The following is an 18,876-nucleotide window of genomic DNA, read 5'->3' on the forward strand; positions in this document are numbered from 1 at the left end:
AATCTTATTTAATTGCTTTTATTGCCTTCACTTTGCTTTCATTTTAGGAAAGTGGGTTTTGACAAAATTTTAATAAATGGGGTTAATGAAGTTCGATCTGAATCTAAACGAACATTAAAAAGTACATTTTTTTATCCACACAGAATACAAACTTTTTTTTTAATAAAGCATAAGAAATTTAGGATGTTATTAATTTTAAAGCTAGATTAATGATCTGAATATCTCTACTGATCCCCACAAGCAGCTCCTATAAAAAGCGTACAAAAAAGATAACATTGGCCACTCCACAAGCCGTTGCCCACTCGCCCCGCTTTGAGTCGTACCGGCCTAACGTCAACCATAGAGATGAAAGGACTTCCCTCCGCCGCTGCGCTGTCCCGCCTCATTTCTCGGCTTGGAACATGGCTGCCCTAGCAACGCCAGCGCTTGAGGGGTGGACCAGGTACCAACAGGTAAATTTGCCCAAATCTCCTTCGCTAAAGCCTTCCTTCCCAATTGCACAACGGGAGGGGGGGGACGGGGTGGGATCGTGACTTGGCTGGATATATCGAGCTGAGGTCAAACTCGCCACCCCACCTCGTCCCTCCGTAAGTTACTCGACCTTGACGTTAGCTGAGCTACAATTCCTGGAATGCTGGCAGTTACCTTTTGACGCCTCTGGAAGGTCCCGAGTAGGAGACTTATGCCAGAAGATCTGTATTTTGTTTTTCCTGGGCAGTTAGGCACATGGATAATGAAACCTGGTCATTTTAAAGGGAGCGGAGGAGAGCCTGTTCCTGACTGAAGAGGATCAGTAATTGAAGTCCTGAAAATAACTCATTTAATAAAATAGTACTTTGATTTTACAATATCACAGGTCAAATGCTTGTAAAAATTCTATTTCCATATTTTATTTGCCTTATAAAACTTCAACAAGTGAACTTCTCACCCTGCCAAAAATTAGGTAGTTTAGTTAGGGTAGATTCATTGCTGTTAATGAAGTCCATTAGAAACAAGGAAATAATTTCTCCATTCAATATACTTGCTTGAGTGTGATTATTTTCTTAAAAAAAAAAAACACCCGCTGCTTGACTGAAAACTTTCAACTATCTAGGAGTGCCTATTCTGCTGGCCATTGTGAAATTTCACTCTTTATGCATAGAGGCACTTGTATCTTGGATTTATGCACTGGAGTCTCCGGCAATAGCAGTGAATCATTATGCTAAATGGTGGAATATCAGATATACTTGAACTAAACATTGTTTTTTACATGACCTGAATGGTTCAGACTATAGCAACATGAAATAACTGCTTTTTGTTGTGAAGACCCACTATGTAACTTCTCAATTGAAGTCCTGGATACGAGAAAAGGGCTTGGGATGAGTCCCATACACCCAGGCTTGCAGAATCAAAAATCTTTATACAAATCTGTGTAGTTATAAGACCAAAGTTCGCTACGAAAAGACGCTAGCCTTGGAAGTTGAACGTTTTGCCTCTAAATATTAAATGTAAAAACCCCGACCAGCATTATCAAATGCTTTTGGTGTCTTGTGTCTGTCTAAACTTCATTTTTATGTGCTTGCTGGATGCTTTTTCTTTTCTGCAGCAATCCGGAGGCAGAAGCTACTTTTTTCCCCAGACAGTAAAGCTGGGAAGCTCTGTCAGATTTTCTTCTGAAGGCAGCATTTGCCTCCTGCTCTCAACTGCCAGGGTCCTCTGTCACTTGCTGTTGCTCCAATTCCAGACATTTTGGGAAAATACTGCTTTCCTGCTAGGCAAAATGCGTATCCTGTTTAATTGCAGAGAAAATATTATTACTAGCTTCCTGTTGGGCAAATGGGACATCTTTTTGGTTGACACCCCCCCCCCCAGCATATTCCCTGATTTCTGGAAGAAAAAAACGGTTTTCTCAGTTTTCTGCTGCTTTATTGTCAAATTCAACATTCAAGTATACAATGCCCTTTTCATGGAATTTTGAAACTTGTTGAGGTAGTAAAATATCAAAACATTTTAGCTTAGGAGGGTCCCTGTATAATTGCCTTTACCATTTTATCATGTTATTAAAATGAACATCATTAAGATGAGGTTTGAAGTAGTTTTAGATCTAAATTGAGCTTTCCCCTGTCTTTATGTTTTAGACACTCTTTAATGAAAATATACTAATGGATTTTGGTTATAATGATTTTTAAAATTGTGTTTTGCGTAGAATGGCAGCTGTTTTAGTGCTCCAGATGCTCTTCAACATTTTCAGAGTTGGAAGACCAAAACTGATCAAGTTAAGAAAATTGAATTTATAAAAACAGGCAATAAACTAAAAAATCAGTAAGTTTAAATTCTGTAATGGTATAATTTGTGTAAAACAAGACAGGAATAAAGTAAAAATAAAATATTTTTTAAATGGTCAGGTATTGTAAAAAGCAAATGTCTGAAATTTGTTGATATTTTTATTCAGTGTAAATAGCTATAGCGACCTTTACAGTAGCTTGTTTAGTTTCACAAACATTTATTTTCATAGTTTGCTCACCTTGTTGTTCAAACAGTACCTGCTAGTGGGTCCATACATCTGCAAAGAGAGTGGAGTCTAGACATACAGAGATTGTTTTCCATTGGTGTACCTATGGACTGGACTAGTCTTCCCTTGGAAAAGTGATCAGTTTTATATGCTATTAAAAACTGCTATTTCAGAGAATTTTGCTTATTTATTTAAATAATGTATTTGGCCACTCATAGCACCAAATTGATGGGATATGGATGTCTTCAGTCTGTTTGTTTTGGGGAGAAGTGTGAGTTGATTGAATTTATCATGTTTTAGGTTTGGTTTGATATATAAAGACTTGGACATTTTATCATTTTTATAAATGTATTGTAAACTGCCTTTGATTGTGGCAGGTATGAATCCAAGAGATGGTATGGCCTAATGGTTGATACCAGGCTAGAAACCAGGAGGCTGATTTCTAGTCTTGCCTTAGACAGTTGGGTGACTTTGGGACAATCTATCTCTCAGCTCACAACATCAGGCTCTGCCATCAAGCAAATGTAATAGTAATATGTATCCTGTCCCTTGTCAAATATATACTTCAACAAATCTTGTTCTTTTTCCTAGACTTGTGAACCTTGAAAAGGATAAGAATGTTCTTCTTTTCAATAAGAAGAGTGATTTTAGGATGGAATATTGCATACTGGAAGAACTGGAACACAAATTGACTAAAAACCGGAAAACAGAAAGTAAAATGTTATTTTATTTGTTTATATTTATTCATTAACTATTTTGAAAAATACTGAAAATAACTTCCTGATTCATTGTTATGTAAACAACTGATCAACTTTGAGGTTTTCGTAATGTGCTCTTCTGCAATTTGTATGAAGGTTAGTGGACCTTCAGAATAGCATCTCATTAAATAGCATTAGGAAATCTTCATTGATTGAAACAATGGGTTTCCTGTTGGGAGTTTCATAATATTAATGAACAGAGCCAGAATACCTCAAAGTAATTTTCTAATAGGAGTTTTACTTTGCCATGGCCAGATTATCCATTGCCTCTGCAGAGAAAATAGCAGGTTTGAAAGATATCTTTTTTCATCCATTGCCAGATCAAGGACCTTCATATAGAAAGAGATAGCGAAGGGGTGTGTGTATGTGTTTGGAATGACATTTAAATAAAGATGAGTGGACTGATTATGCAAGATAATGCACTCTGACTTACAAAAATTGTTTAGCAAATTCTTAATATTTCAAAATTTCTTGCTTCATTTCTTAACGTTTAAGAATTGTAGAGAACAGTGTTTTAGGCATTTGTGCATTTTTGTGATACTTAAACATGAAGGAATTCAAAGTGATAAGAGGGCAAGATATTAAAGCAACATAATTTTCTAGTGGAAAAATATGAATAAGATGCTGTGTTGTTGTTTTTTATAGAAGCAAAAATACAGCAAAAACTAACCAGAATCCATAGTACTGTTAAGGGACTTCAGCGACAGCTAAAAGATGTGAAACCAACTCCAGAATGTAAGCCACTAATAACGTTTTAGTTATACATGCAAAATTGCTAAAAATAGTTTGAATAATTGTGCTGTAAATTATTTGTATTTTAGCAATAGTACTTTGCAATTTCCTAATTATACAATCAAAAAGTTTTTATTTCACATTTGGGTTAAACTGAACAGAGTTGCAAGATAACGTTGAGACTTTATAGTTTTCAATTCACTTGCTAAGAAATATGTTGAAATTATTATCTATTCACAAAAATGTGAAGTCACAGCTGCCACTTCTTTGGTCTTTTTATACACATTGAGTACTTCCCAATAACTTAGAATACTGTAAGGTATCAGTGTAGTATGTGTGTGGATCCAAGCAGTGTGACCTTTTACAATTGACTAATGGAAATTTTGCCAACGTGCACATTTTATAAATGCTGTCCAAGATTTTTTGGTATGGTACTCTGTATGCCAATAACTGCTGGAACCATTGTGGCTAGTTTATGCCATAATCTTCCAACTTTGATTTTCAATATTATAGTTCATCGCATAGTCAGCCAGATGTTCAGTCTAGATTTGGCATTTTATCTACCTATTGTATACACAACAGCTTGAAATCACATGTGCCAGGTTTTTAGCTGGTATTGGTTTCATATGCATTTCTATTATTATTTTATCTCACCTTTTTTAAAAAAAAATGCTCAAGGCAGTGTACGTACCTCTTGTTCCCTATATCTCCACAACAACCATATGGGATGAGTTGGGCTTGAAAGAGTGTGACTGGCCCAAAGTCACCCAGCCAGTATTCATGCCCAAGGGAACTCACTTTCCTGGTTTCTAACCAGCAACTTAACCACAACACCAAACTTGCTTTCTTAAGTTTATAAAATGCAAAGAACCTTAGGAAAAAAATTCAAAGAATGATGTTGATGTCACTTTAGACATTTCTGAAGTGAGTATTGTGACTTTATATTAATATCAGGGCAGCCGCAATTATCCTTTTACCTGGGATAAAATCAGAATGACTAGATACAGAATGGAACAGGACACCTTCAGCTGGAATTGTTGCATAAAGGGGGATTCTAGCAAAGGAAGGTCTTATGGGAAGCCCCTGCTGCCAAAGTTTTCTGTCTCACTGTTCAAGATACAAGAAATTTATCAATTTTTTACAATCTTATTATTCTAGGTCAGGATCATTTAATTGTAACTTGATTCTAGTAATTTATTTTCTGATTATGCTTCTGTTATGACACAAACATTTTGGGAACTGAACATCACACCACATATATCAGATCTTTCTTTTTTGTTATATTATTTTAAGTTGGATTATTTAAGATACACTACCTTTTTCTGCTTTGTGATACTTTTGAAATTCTCGGTTTTGACATGCAAATATTATCTCCTCTCTCTTTTGTAGTTGTTGACAAGCTTAGAGAAATGATGGAAGAATCTGAAACAACAATAAGTTCTTTTAAAGAAGAGCAGCGACAAATGTATTCATGGTTTTTTAAAATAAAATAAAATATGTATATCTTGGGTTTTGTTACCATAAGTTAATTAATAGGAAAACTTAAAATGTTAACCAGGAAACATTCATATAATATTTAAAAAGTTAATAAAAATGAAAGAATACAAAAGCATACAAATCTAACTTTACTAAAAGTTATCCAGTAAATTAGCATTTCTGCTGTAAATAATCCAGAGACCTTTTAATAGTGTTATAAAAAGCCATTGAAGTAAGAACAACAAATAATATGTAGAAAGTACATTCTAAAATTTATTTATTTAGCGGGTATCACGTCTTGTAGCAATTTTTAATCTACCCTCACTCTTTAATATTTGATATAAAATCAACACTTGAAATATTCAATGTATTCTCAAAAGCTAAATTTGTTTATGTAACAAAGATATATTTATTAATATTGTATATGTTATAATCCATAAAACAGTAAAGTGCATTTTAAAAGACATGAAATGTTCTCTTCCTTTTGCCATCCTTATGAAAGAAGTATTAAATTTCCTGTTGGCCACTAGGTTTTCTTTATGTTTCAAATTGTAAATGTTTGTGACTGTTCCATTTAAATAGAAATTCAGCATATAAATTAAATAATTCACAAAATTAAAATGTATGGCTGGATTACAGAACAAAGCAGCATCTTCCAGAAGCCCACATCTGACATAAGGAGCACTGGAGATAGAGGATGATATTCCCTTTTTCCTCCTCTTCCATTTTTTTTAAAATTTCAGGAAAGAAAATTATGTTCTCGAGTTACGTAGAAAGAGGGAAGTCAAGGCTAACAATGCCTGTAGAAGACATTCTCTTTGCCAAGTAACTATAGTTGCAGTTCACATATGGAACCTTCCTTCTATCATTGTGGTGCAGCTAGGAAAGATAGGATCCCCGTTAGCAAACTCATCTCTACCACTCAAACCATTCAAATGGGGGTTATGAGCTGCTGTTTAGCTGATTGAGCAGTTCGTCCAGAAATGTAACATACATTCATTTTTGTCATGAGTTTGTCTGGCGGCCATGACCATGACTTTTCTTTCAACCTACTTATATAAGAAGGGACAATAACTTTAACCAATTTGTGCTATTGCTATAAAAACTGTGTGTGTGTGTGTGCATGTATGTAGGAATGTAAAAGAAAAGCCTTTAATGTGCTGGTGTGCTGTTTTTTTATCTTTGATTTATATTTCTACTGTATGAAAAAATAATGAATTTAAAAGTTAACCCAAATTCTCTTTAATTTTAGATATGTATTTTACTTTGTGTTTAATTATCTAAGACAATAAAGTATTTGGCCTTTGTAAGAATAATATTTACATTTCACTATATCTTTGTGATTTAAAGCTCTCTGAAGAATATTTCTCAGGTTTGCTACCAGTGTCAGGATTTAAAGATCTGTTCTAAATATGTACATCCAAAACCCATTTGGATTTTCTGAGTGAGATCATATCACACTGCTTTTGTATATTTGTTCAGTTTGTACAACTTTCTGCAAGCTTTTATGAGAATGAAACTTAGGCACAGAACTAGTCACATTATTTTTTGTTCTGTGTTAGATTATTTATTTATATTTTTTTAAATTTTAGTTATGATGAACTTCTAAGAGAGGAGAAGGCTGCTACAAATGAGATCAGTGCCTTGGAAAGAAAAATCGAGATGTGGGCTGTAGGAACTTCAGCTGCAAGAATGTTCAAGCAATGTGTATTTCCAGTACATAAGGAAGTCCGAAATCAACTTCCTGAAGAAGTCCTTGAGCTTGAAAAATTTCTTCAGCAAACTGGAGGAAGGCAAGGAGGTTGGGATGAATGTGATCATCAAATCTTCCTAAAAATTTGGAGAAAACATAAAGGGAAACCGTCACACATCACTGAAACCCTTGAGTTCCTCCCTGGTAGAACAAAGGAAGACATTCAATCACATGAAAAATGGTATCAAGAATTTCTAATTTTAGATTCACATAAAAAGGAGGTGAGAGAATTTTGCCAATTCATTTGTCTATAAATTTAATAGGGCCACTGTATATTGGAATTGATCTATCTATGCAATTAGTTTTTTTCTTAACCACTAGTTGTTTATTTATGCTAGCATGTAAATGATTTCCAGTTTCATCAATACTCCCTTATCTGACACCTGTAGATTGGTAGAATGATAAATTCTACAATTCCAATTGTTATGCTAGGAATTGGATTTAGAATTGAAAGAGTGCTTATATGATGTAGTAATTACAGATAATAACGTTCAGTGCTTTTGAATACAAGAATATGCAATAACTGTTGCAATAACCAAGAATATTTTACAGTAGTCCTCAACTTACAGCAATTTGTTTAGTATCTGTTCAAAGTTACAATAGCACTGGAAAAAAGTGACTTATGACCATTTTTCACACTTATGACCATTGCAGCACCCCCATGGTCACGTAATCAAAATTTGAATGCTTGACTGGTTCGTATTTATGATGGTTGCAATATTCTGGGGTCATGTGATCACCATTTGAAACCTGCCAAGCAAAGTCAGTGGGGAAGCCAGATTCACTTAACAACTGTGTTATTAACTTAACAACTGCAATGATTCACTTAACAACTGTGGCAAGACAGGTCATAAAATAGGGGAAAACTCACTGAACAATTATTTCACTTAGCAACATAAATTTTGGGGTCAATTGTTGTAACTGGAGGACTACCTGTATTTGGGAAAAATGGATTGTCCTCCTTTGGTTTCTATATTAGACCACTGCTTCATGCTCTTTGTCTCTCCCTTTTTTATTTTTACAGGCTGCAAACAAACATTCACCTAGTTGTTCATTGTTCCTCTATTCTAAGGGTTTGGTGATAGTCATACAGACCGGAATTCAATTTTGGTCAGAATGTATAATTCTGCATTTAAGACTCAAATCTAACAAGGCTATGGAAATGAGTTCCATTGAAATGTGAAAGCATTAAATAGTTTAACAAAGGATTGCAGTAGTTTAGTTGTTATTTCCTAATCATAGTCCTCGACTTATGACTGATTACTTGGAGATATGCTTTGCATCTTTCCATAAGCCTGGAAGGATTTGCAATAATCTACAATGGTCTAGATCAGGGGTCGGCAACCTAAAAAAGAAAAAGAGCCACTGGGAACCGGTTCCATCACAAATTAAAAAAAGAGGGAGCCGCGTGCGTGTGTCCATGCACGCGCATGCGCAAAAAGGTTTTTTGCGCATGCGCGGACGCACGCGGCTGCCATTTTTTTAAAAATGAGATGGAACCGGTTCCCGGTTGCCCGATGGCGACGGCCCGTCTGCAAAGCTGCCGCTTTCGGCAGCTTTGCAGACGGGCCGTGGCAGCTTCCTCAAAGAGCGGCGCCCCTGCCCATTCCGAGAGGTGCGCGCGCACCTCTCCGAACGACCGGAGGTGCGCGCGTACCTCCGCGCGAATGGGCAGCGGTGCCGCTCTTTCAGGAAGCCCGCCGCGGCCCGTCTGTGAAGCTGCCGAAAGCGGCAGCTTAGCAGACGGGCCGCGGCAGCTTCCGCAAAGAGCGGCGCCCCTGCCCATTCCGAGAGGTGCGCGCGCACCTCTCCGAACGACCGGAGTTGCGCGCGCACCTCCCCAAACCTTTGGGGAGGTGCGCGCGTACCTCCGTGCGAAGGGGCAGCGGCGCCGCTCTTTAAGGAAGCTGCCGAAAGCGTGGAGTTGTCGTTGTTGTTGTTTTCCCAGCAGTTACGTCCCCCAACTGTTGCAGCAGTACAAAGCCTGCCTTCCCGACCGACGACACGCGGCCGACGCCCCAAGGGACTTTAGCGAGGAAACTGAGGAAAGTTCGTTGCGCGGCTGCCCCTCCCCCCACCCCCGCCGGCCTCCTCTCCTCTCCTGCCGCTCGAGACGGGACGGGAAGCCCCGCCCGCTCAGCTTCTCAAACTTAATTTCCAACGGGCAACTTCGACTTCCGCTTCGGGGGGGGGAAGCGCCCGGCCGAGTTTGCGCAGGGAGCCCGCCAGCGCGCGCTGCTGCGCACGAGTCTTTCCTCCCCCCTCCCCCCCCCACCACCACTCCCAACTCCCGCCCGTCTCGAGAGTCTATAGGCGGGGGAGTTTTCCAAGCGCCGGAAACTTGTCCGAAAGTTCCGAGAAGCAAAAAAAAAAAAAAAAAACACAACCTCCCCCGCCCCACCCCGTTGCCAGCGGCAGCGTTTTTACGGGTTCGGCGTCGCTCGGAGTGAAGTGGCGTGAGGGAGTGAGTGAGGGAGGGGGCCATGTCCGGCGCCTCCAACGTAGCCGCTATGAAGAAAGTGGTGCAACAGCTGCGGCTCGAGGCCAGCGTGAGCCGCGTGAAGGTGAGCCCCGGAGTGGGGCGGAGACCCAAGGCCGCCCGCTCGCTCGCCGGCCCGTCGGAGCGCCTCGGCCGCCATTTGCGCACCTCGGGGGAGAAGGCTGCGTGGGCGCTCAGTTTACGGCAGTTTACGAAAGCGGCAGCTTCCTGAAAGAGCGGCACCGCTGCCCGTTCGCGCGGAGGTACGTGCGCACCTCCCCAAAGGTTTGGGGAGGTGCGCGCGCACCTCCGGTCGTTCGGAGAGGTGCGCGCGCACCTCTCGGAATGGGCAGGGGCGCCGCTCTTTGCGGAAGCTGCCGCGGCCCGTCTGCTAAGCTGCCGCTTTCGGCAGCTTCACAGACGGGCCGCGGCAGCTTCCTCAAAGAGCGGCACCGCTGCCCATTCGCGCGGAGGTACGCGCGCACCTCTCCAAAGGTTTGGGGAGGTGCACGCGCACCTCCGCCCATTCGGGGAGGTGCGCGTGCACCTCTCCAAATGGGCGGTGCCACTCTCCATTTGGAGAGGTGCGCGCGCACCACTGCCCGTTGGAAGAGGTGCGCGCGCACCGGGCGGCTGGGAGCCGCAAGAGACGGCTCAAAGAGCCGCATGCGGCTCCGGAGCCGCGGGTTGCCGACCTGTGGTCTAGATACTGTGTTAAAGAAACAGAGCAAGCCGCTCCATTCTTGAACCGTTAGGCATAATCCCAGAAGTGGCCACCATTTTTGAGCACCAACAATTTACGAATCAATAGATGGTTGGAAATAAATTATGTGAAAGTATTTAGTACTATGTCTGTCTGTCCAGGTAAACCAAAAAAGAAACACTACCAGATGATAATTGTACTTTCTTGTAAGGCTACATTAACAGAATCTTGTAAGTTTGAAAGTACAAATCTCCCGCCGTTGCTTCTAACAGACTGATTAATTAGGGCAAGTCCTTCCTAAGTTTCTTTCCCTGTTAAACTACTAGGAGCTACTCCCTCTGGTCAGATTATTCTTTAGGCAGCATCTCCCCTCCCCCACGGTCATTCCCACATACCATTATGGCCCATCAGAAGGATATCCAAAAATAGAATGGAATCAGATTTGTTGTAGGAAGAGAGGACAGCAAAGGAAAAATGGAGTTAAAAAATAGGTTGGGTCTGACTAGGAATCCCTGGGGAGAAAGGATACACAAACACACATGCAAGATACCAATTTGTTATGCAGATGAAATGCAGGCACCTCCTATGGCTGCTGCCTGTAAAGGAGCAGGAAGGATTTCTGAAAGCCATGCTGTAAATGTTTTCCCTTCATTGGTTGCCTGGAAACTTCCCAATATATACATATAATATAATATGATATGATATGATATGATATAATATAATAAATATAATATAATATATAATATAATAATATAATATAATATAATATAATATTAATATAATATAATATATAATATAATAATATAATAATAGTGTGTGTGTGTAAATTTTTTTTGGATTGCTAACAAAGAATTAAGGGAGACTGATAATGCATTTCAAACTTATTTGTTCTCATTAGTCAGCCATACCCTTCTGAGATTCGAACCTGGGCTGATTGCACCTTAGGCAGTTGTTCTAATCTTTAGGCCACTGGCTCTTTCTCACTTTGTTAGCTGAGAAGCAAGGGAGATATGTGTTAAATGTTTGTTAAGTATTTAGATTACCTTGCTAGGCCCCAAACATGGAACAAATCTTATTTCCTGTTTCAGCCTAACCCAAGGCCATCCACTGGCAGTAGTCACAGAAGTGACAGCTCACATTTGTGTAATTTTTTTTGGATTGCTAACAATCCCTTTAATTCTTTGTTAGCAATCCAAAATTTTTTACATATATATATATATATATACACACACATACATACATACATATATATTTGTTTCTCACTGTTGTCAGACAGATTTTTAAGATCCCTTCAGAAGGATGGTGACACCTATGGGCCCAGTTGTACAGATTACTAATAAGAAGTACAGTCTTAGGTCCTGTTTTCCTTCAGAAGATTAGAAATGCCACGATGACAAATTTATTTACTTATGAATTATTTTATTCACTTTACTGTTACCCTCTAGGCCATTAAAAAATGGAAGATGAAGAAACAAGAAGAAAAAGGTACAATCTTAGCCCAGAAAGAAAATCCTGAGGAAGTGCCCACTGATATTCACTGTCAGCGTGAAGCTCAGAAACAGAAAACTGAAGAGGAAAGGAAAAAAAGATTAGCAGAGCTTGAAGCATGGAGGAAAGATAAAGCACTTGCAACTGCAGCAAAACAGGAAGTTCAGTTAAAAGAGGAAGAAGAGAAGGAGAAAAAAAAGCAGAGAGAACGTCAGCGGCAGCTTCAAATGAAGTTATTGCTGGAAGATTATAGTAGAGAGAAAAAGGAACAGGAAGAGCTGCTGAGACTTGAAAAAGAAAAGAGAGAGGAAGCTGAAAGGGAAGAGAGGAAAAGAACTGCAGCAGAAGAAATAGTTAAATTCCAAGAACGAGTGAGTAGTCTTGTTTATCTTCCATATTTTCTCTAGGTTTCTTTGTATTTTCATATGAAAAGGACAATTCTCTATCACTATATGAAGCCTCTTAGTGATGGACATTGAAATTCAGTTGATTTGTCTCATCTGGCTACAACTGTTTCCATTAAAATGGCAAATCCTTAGAATTATTTTCTAAAATAATGATTCATATAGGCTTAAAATAACCACTTGATTGGGGTAATCAAGAATTGAATTGATGAGATAGTAATTATGAAAAACAAATACATGTAGCAGTTGTCTCTCCAGCATTTCCTTAAAGCAAAAGAAGGATGTTCTACATGCTGTTATCAAAGAATATACCCTATTAAGTTTGAAGACATCAGAATGGACTGCAGTTTATTTATCCGTAAGAGTGGTCTTTGCCAATTCTGGAGAACTCTAGGTAAAGTACAAAATATAACAGAAGTAACAAAATAGCATATATAATATGATAATATAACAATAGCAACTACGTCTCACCACCAAGAACATATACGAAAAACCTCTAAAGGGTGTTCTTCACTCTTCTTCAGAAGGCCATAAGGAGAGCAGCCAGTCTCCCTTCAGGGAACAAGCTGTATCATAGGTTATATTACCCTCACCAATTACCTTTGTTTCATTCAAGAAGATCAGAAATGTATTTTTGAAATCCTTATATGGCAGAAATGTCTCCCTGTATTTGTTTCATTTCCTAATTGCATTTCATATTTATATCCCTTGTTCTTTTAATCAAATGCCCCTTGCTTGCCTAATCCCAAATTTCTTATTCATTGACGATGTTTAACTTCGTACTTTTAGACCGAGATTAGCTAAAGTCTGTTCACTAATATCACATCCCAGTATTAGGTAAAGGTAAAGGTTCCCCCGCACATGCGTGCTAGTTGTTTCCGACTCATCTCCGTTTCAAAGCCGAAGAGCCAGCGCTTGTCCAAGGACGTCTCCGTGGTCATGTGGCTGGCATGACTAGACGCCAAAGGCGCACAGAACGCTATTACCTTCCCACTGTAGTGGTCCCTATTTTTCTACTTGCATTTTTACGTGCTTTCAAACTGCTAGGTTGGCAGAAGCTGGGACGAGTAACAGGCGCTCACTCTGCTACGCGGCACTCGGGATTCGGCCCATCAAACTGCCGACCATCTGATCGACAAGCTCAGCGTCCTAACCCACTAAGCCACCGCGTCCCAGTATTAGCATTAGCAAATTGGATGGACTATAATGAGGTTATTACCGTGTTTAGTTCTAATGTAGCTGCTTTTATCAAGCACTTGTTTTAAATTTTGACTTGAATAAAAATCCAATTTAAAATTTAAAAAATCCATTAACCAATATTTGATCTTTATATCCCCCTCCCTGCAGAAGAGTTGCCAAAGCAGATTCTGCAAACCTCAGGCATCCTTGTGTTCAATGACAATGAAGGGCAGTTATAGTGACCACAGTTGAGATTGATAACTTAGTTGTGAAGGGAAGCGGCTGCTGATTAAAACTATGATTGTCCTTATAATCTTATTTCTGCTTTCCTTTGCTTTATAGACCTGCAAAGGTCATAAATGCAAGGGCTATCTATATGGAAGAGAGAGAAAACTAGTCAAGAGCTAAGTAGCATTCAAGTCTTCATTGGTGAATGTAAAATTTAACAGTGCTACATATTCTGGGCATTTGGGCAAGGTTATTGCTTAAGTTTATTCATAGTAAATAATTAATTGACACTGGCTACTTAACTTGTAACAAGAGTAACAAAAAAACTTTCTTATTTATTTTATTTATTCAATTTATATGGTGGCCTATCTCAGACAAAAGCTTCTGGGGAGGAAGGGGGAGAGAGAGTGAGATTTATAGCAGTATTTCATTTATTGTATTCAGGATCTGCATAAACTTGAGCTGAAGTTTCTAGAAAAGCAGGCAAAGGAAGATGAAAAGATTGAAAAAGAAAAAAGGTTGTCTAAGCTGAGAAAGAAGGTAAGAATTTAATATATATCTTAGTCCCATGTACATTTCTCAGAAATGTTCCTCTGACTTCAAAGAACTCTGGCATTTAAAAATTATCACATATGATATTACTTTATTATTGAAATGTTGTTATATAACATCCTGAAACTAGAATTTAGTCACCCATATGGAAGCAAGAGAAGTTGTAAATAAGTTAGAATGAAATAAAATGCAAATAAATTGAGTTGAGAGTAACTCAACTAGGTGTGCAAAGTGCATAATATGTCATTTAAAAAATAAAATAGGATCTTATCGGCTTCTCTTCTCTTAAAAGTAAATCTGTATAGATGATGAATCAACAGTAATTCCTAATGGATTTATTTGGTTTTTCTTCTAAGTGTTTTAGGATTGTTGACACAGACTTTAGTTTAATTCCTGGTATGTTAATTGGTAAGCCCCATGGAATTCAGTAAAACTAACTTTGTGCAAAATTGTTTTCAACTGAGCTTTAAATATTAAACAATATGTGAAATGTATTATTTTTATTAAATTTTAATTATTAGTAATAGCAATGGAAACATTGCATTTAATCATGATCCATAGGCCAATAATTCTAAAATATTGGAGAAATAATCTTGGTGGATTGAAAGTTATTTTTTGTATTTCTAGTGGTCTTGGTTCCATCAGGTTTGGTACCACTCTGTAATTACTGTCTGGCCCCATTTGACTTCTTTTCTGTTAGTAGTCGCCATTCTTTTGATTTGTATCTTTGTTCTACGTATCCAACAAGAATCAGATGCATGATAAATTACTGGTCTTTAATCCAAACTAATATGAAAATACAGTGCTATGCAAGTTTACTTTTTACTTTTTATTATTTAATTCATTTGTTCTTCCAATTGCCTTAAATGACTTTTTCTGTATTTTCACTATTAACAGGTTCACATTAATGTAACTCGGGATCCATGCAGGTTATTCAGACCTACAAAAGTTTGGGAAGAACGAACAAAAGAGATTGGACCTATAGGTACAGGGCCAGTGTTGTATATTCCTCATAGGTGAGAAAATTAAAATAGTGTATAATTAATGTACATCTTAAATTACCTTAAATTTAAATATTTATGTGATTAATGAACTTTTATATGATTAATATGTTTGCAAGATACTAATCTTATTTTTATATTGATAGGGCTGTTCCAAGCTGGCGACAGGGATTATAATTGGACATCTGCAAATAATTTATTTGAAGATAATGTAACCTAATTTATTATTAGTTTGTATTATATATGAGAAATATTGTAAATGTACATATAAATGTTATGTTAAATAAAAATCAAGTATAGTTTCATTGTAAAATACTTGCAAAAGCTTTTTTTTTGTTTGAATTTTTTTTCTCTAGAACCCGGGTTTAGCAAGTGACCTCTTTCGGTAAAGCTCAGAAAAAGTGAATGTATTGTTTTCTGTGTACTTTCACTGGTTTTTTCAACCCAAAAATAAACAGATAAAATTAAAACGTGTTTTTTTCTTTCCTTTACTTAGATTGATTATATAATGTATCTCAGATTAATTTAAGAGGGTAAGCAGATAATATCTTAATGTTCATGAAATGGGACAGAAAATAATAAGCTCTTGTTATAGAAAAATGAGTTGTTTCTTAATCACCATCCTTCAAAAGTAATTTTTTTTACAAACAAATAAAACAGATTTAAAAACCCTAGAGCAGAGGTCCCCAACCTTTTGGGCACCAGGGATAGGTTACGTGGAGAGAGGTTTTTCCGCGGACTGGAGGGAGCGTGGTTTTATGTGCTGCCTGCATCCCACGGATGGGGCTTTGCTTGTTTGCGCGGCCTGATTGCTGGCATGCTGCGGCCCGGTACCAATCCATAGACTGGGAGTTGGGGACCCCTGCCCTAGAGAGAGAGAAAATTATTTTCTTTCTGCATACTCTTCCAAACAACTGAAAATGTTTCAAAGTAAGCTTGTCCAAGATTAAATTGTGCAACTTAAAATGTATTTTAAAAGTTTTACAAAGAACAAAAAAACTAAGACAAACTAATAAAAAGAAAAAGCAGAAGAGAAATGGAAAAAAGTCAAACATGCCAAGAAATAGAAACTTGATTTCTTTTGCAACAAATATACTGTCAATACAATTACAAAATTATTTCTTTGCCTATGATGACAAAAGAAAGCTCACTCTATTATTCAGTTTTCTAATTATCAAAACCATATATCATAAGTACATTGTTTTCATTACAGCCAAAAAAATCTAATAAGGGGTTTCCAGTCACCCATATATGTAGATATTGTTTTCTCTACAAGCAAAGAAAAAAAAATAGTCATCTATGGCAGGGCTTTTCAAACAGTGGTACGGGTACCACCTGTGGTACATTGGCAGCTGGCACGTGACCATCCTAGAAAAGTGCTAGCGGCGGAGGGGAATGAGCTGAACCGGTGTCAGCACCGCACAAGCTTGAGCGAGAGATGGCTGGAGCTGCAGGGCTGTCAGGACTCAGTGGAAGTGCCAGGATCAGCGCCAGGCTCTAGCTGGAGCTTAGTGCTGATCTCCGTATGCCTGCTGAACCCAGAAGAAACGCCAATCAGCTGGAATGTTGCAGCATCTCCAGGGTCTTGTGATTTACATTCAGATGCTTGGCAACTGATTCATATTTATGATGGTCACAGTGTCCCAGGGTCATGTGAAGTGACCAAAACCTGCTGCAACCATCCAGCAGACGGGGGAATAAAAACCAAACATCCCCCAACCCACCCCCGCTGCCAATCCTCAACAGATGTTCACAACAATGAAAACCTTGGACAGGAGGAAGAGTACCACCAGGTGGGCAGGCAGGTGTCTTGCTCGGCTCTGGCTTGGGGGCACTTTTTTCAGTGCCATTGTAACTTTGAACAGTCACTAAGCAAACTGTTGTAAGTTGAGGACTACCGGTACTTTATCACTTTTTTCTTTGGTCGTGTTTTTGAAACCTTGCTAGGGGACTGGTGGTACTCGGATGTTGCCATATCCTAAAAGTGGTACAATGGGTGAAAAGGTTGAAAAGCCCTGATCTATAGAAGCTTCATCTCTTCACCAGCCGTTTGTCCATTGTGGGTATTATCAAACTTTGTCACTTTGGAGCACATTGTAATCTCACTCTAGTTAGCATTCATGAAAACAAAGTTGTGTAACTTTGATTTAGTTGTTTATCCTTAGTTCCCAAAAAAAGTGTGGTTTTGGGATCTTGCACTTCCCTTTTAAATGCAATGCTGATGCGGTAAAGAATGAATATTGTGGCATGGAAACTTCCTGTAAAAAATTCTCCAGAGACAAAATTTTGTTACATAATTTCTTGTTCTTCTGTCATTGCAATGCTACTGAGCAAGATGTTGATTTTAATTGCACAAGCTCAGATATATTCTAGGATTTGATGGTAAATTTTGGAAGATCCCCTGTAAAAATCTAGAGGATCTGCATAAAATATAGAACAGGTAGGTATAGCACAATACCTGTTTCAATAATTATTTTTATTTTTTATTTTTATTTTAATTCCATTTATATCCCGCCCTTCTCCGAAGACTCAGGGTGGCTTACAAGCTTAGCAGTAGCCTTCATTTTATGTATATGCCTGCTTATTAGGGCATTCACACAAACCCCAAGCGGCATTATTACAAAGTCAGCTTATTGCCCCCAACAATCTGGGTCCTCATTTTACCTACCTTGGAAGGATGGAAGGCTGAGTCAACCTTGAGCTTGGTGGGCCTTTGCTGAATATGATCTTTGAAACATTTTAGTAATTATTTTATCAGTGTTGTATCAATGAAATGCATAATTGACTCAGCCTTCCATCCTTCCGAGGTAGGTAAAATGAGGACCCAGATTGTTGGGGGCAATAAGCTGACTTTGTAATAATGCCGCTTTGGGGGGGGGGCGAAAGCCCTAATAAGCAGGCATATACATAGAATGAAGGCTATTGCTAAGCACATTTATTTATTTTATTTATTTTAATTCCATTTATACCCCGCCCTTCTCCGAAGACTCAGGGCGGCTTACAAGCTTAGCAGTAGCCTTCATTCTATGTATATGCCTGCTTATTAGGGCTTTCACACACACCCTCCAAGCGGCATTATTACAAAGTCAGCTTAATTGCCCCCAACAATCTGGGTCCTCATTTTACATTGGTTTGTGCTTAAATTGTAAGCCGCCCTGAGTCTTCGGAGAAAGGCGGGATATAAATGGGATTAAAATAAAAATAATAAAAAAAATTTTTCAGAAGATTCTTGGACAGAAGCTACATTCCTTAACATTTCTGCACATTGAAGCTTCCAAATCATATCTGTAATAGTTCCGGATCAAGCCACCTAAACCGATATAAATCTCTAATTTTGCAACAGTGTTACATCCGATCCCCACCCCCACCCCCCCCAAAAAAAAAAATTTGGGGGAAAAATTGTGTACCCTCAGGAACAAGTGACCCGTTTGCTACCCAAATGCCGTGGGCCTGAACGATCGGAGCAATTTTAAAACCTGCTTTCGGTTGGCGCCAAAGCCGCTCAACGCCACCTCTTCGGGCGCAAGAGGCGGAACGATGTTCGGTCAGCTGCCGGTTCTCACCGCCGCGGCCGCTAAAAATAAATAAATAAAAAGGCCCAGCGTTGGGGCTCGCGTCACATGACTTGTGCC

At 38.7% G+C, this 18,876-nt stretch overlaps 1 protein-coding gene across 2 annotated transcripts; it reads left to right on the forward strand.

Moving 5' to 3' along the window:
• Window positions 1-406: 406 nt before the first annotated feature.
• On the forward strand, window positions 407-15,765 carry CCDC112 (coiled-coil domain containing 112). 2 transcript variants are annotated; one of them, XM_083351247.1, is made up of 10 exons: window positions 407-452; window positions 2,186-2,301; window positions 3,083-3,204; window positions 3,895-3,984; window positions 5,371-5,446; window positions 7,050-7,431; window positions 11,838-12,251; window positions 14,136-14,231; window positions 15,141-15,259; window positions 15,391-15,765. In XM_083351247.1, exons 3-10 carry the CDS (start codon window positions 3,144-3,146, stop codon window positions 15,419-15,421), a joined length of 1,269 nt encoding a protein of 422 aa, XP_083207373.1. In that variant the 5' UTR covers window positions 407-452; window positions 2,186-2,301; window positions 3,083-3,143; the 3' UTR covers window positions 15,422-15,765. The 2 variants fall into 2 exon arrangements, with proteins under 2 accessions (XP_083207373.1, XP_083207374.1); XM_083351248.1 differs by lacking the exons at window positions 14,136-14,231; window positions 15,141-15,259; window positions 15,391-15,765 and adding an exon at window positions 13,332-13,604.
• The last annotated feature ends 3,111 nt before the right edge of the window (window positions 15,766-18,876 follow it).

The sequence above is a fragment of the Vipera ursinii genome, assembly GCF_947247035.1.
Source record: "Vipera ursinii genome assembly, chromosome: 2".
NCBI classification, from domain to species: Eukaryota; Metazoa; Chordata; class Lepidosauria; order Squamata; family Viperidae; genus Vipera; species Vipera ursinii.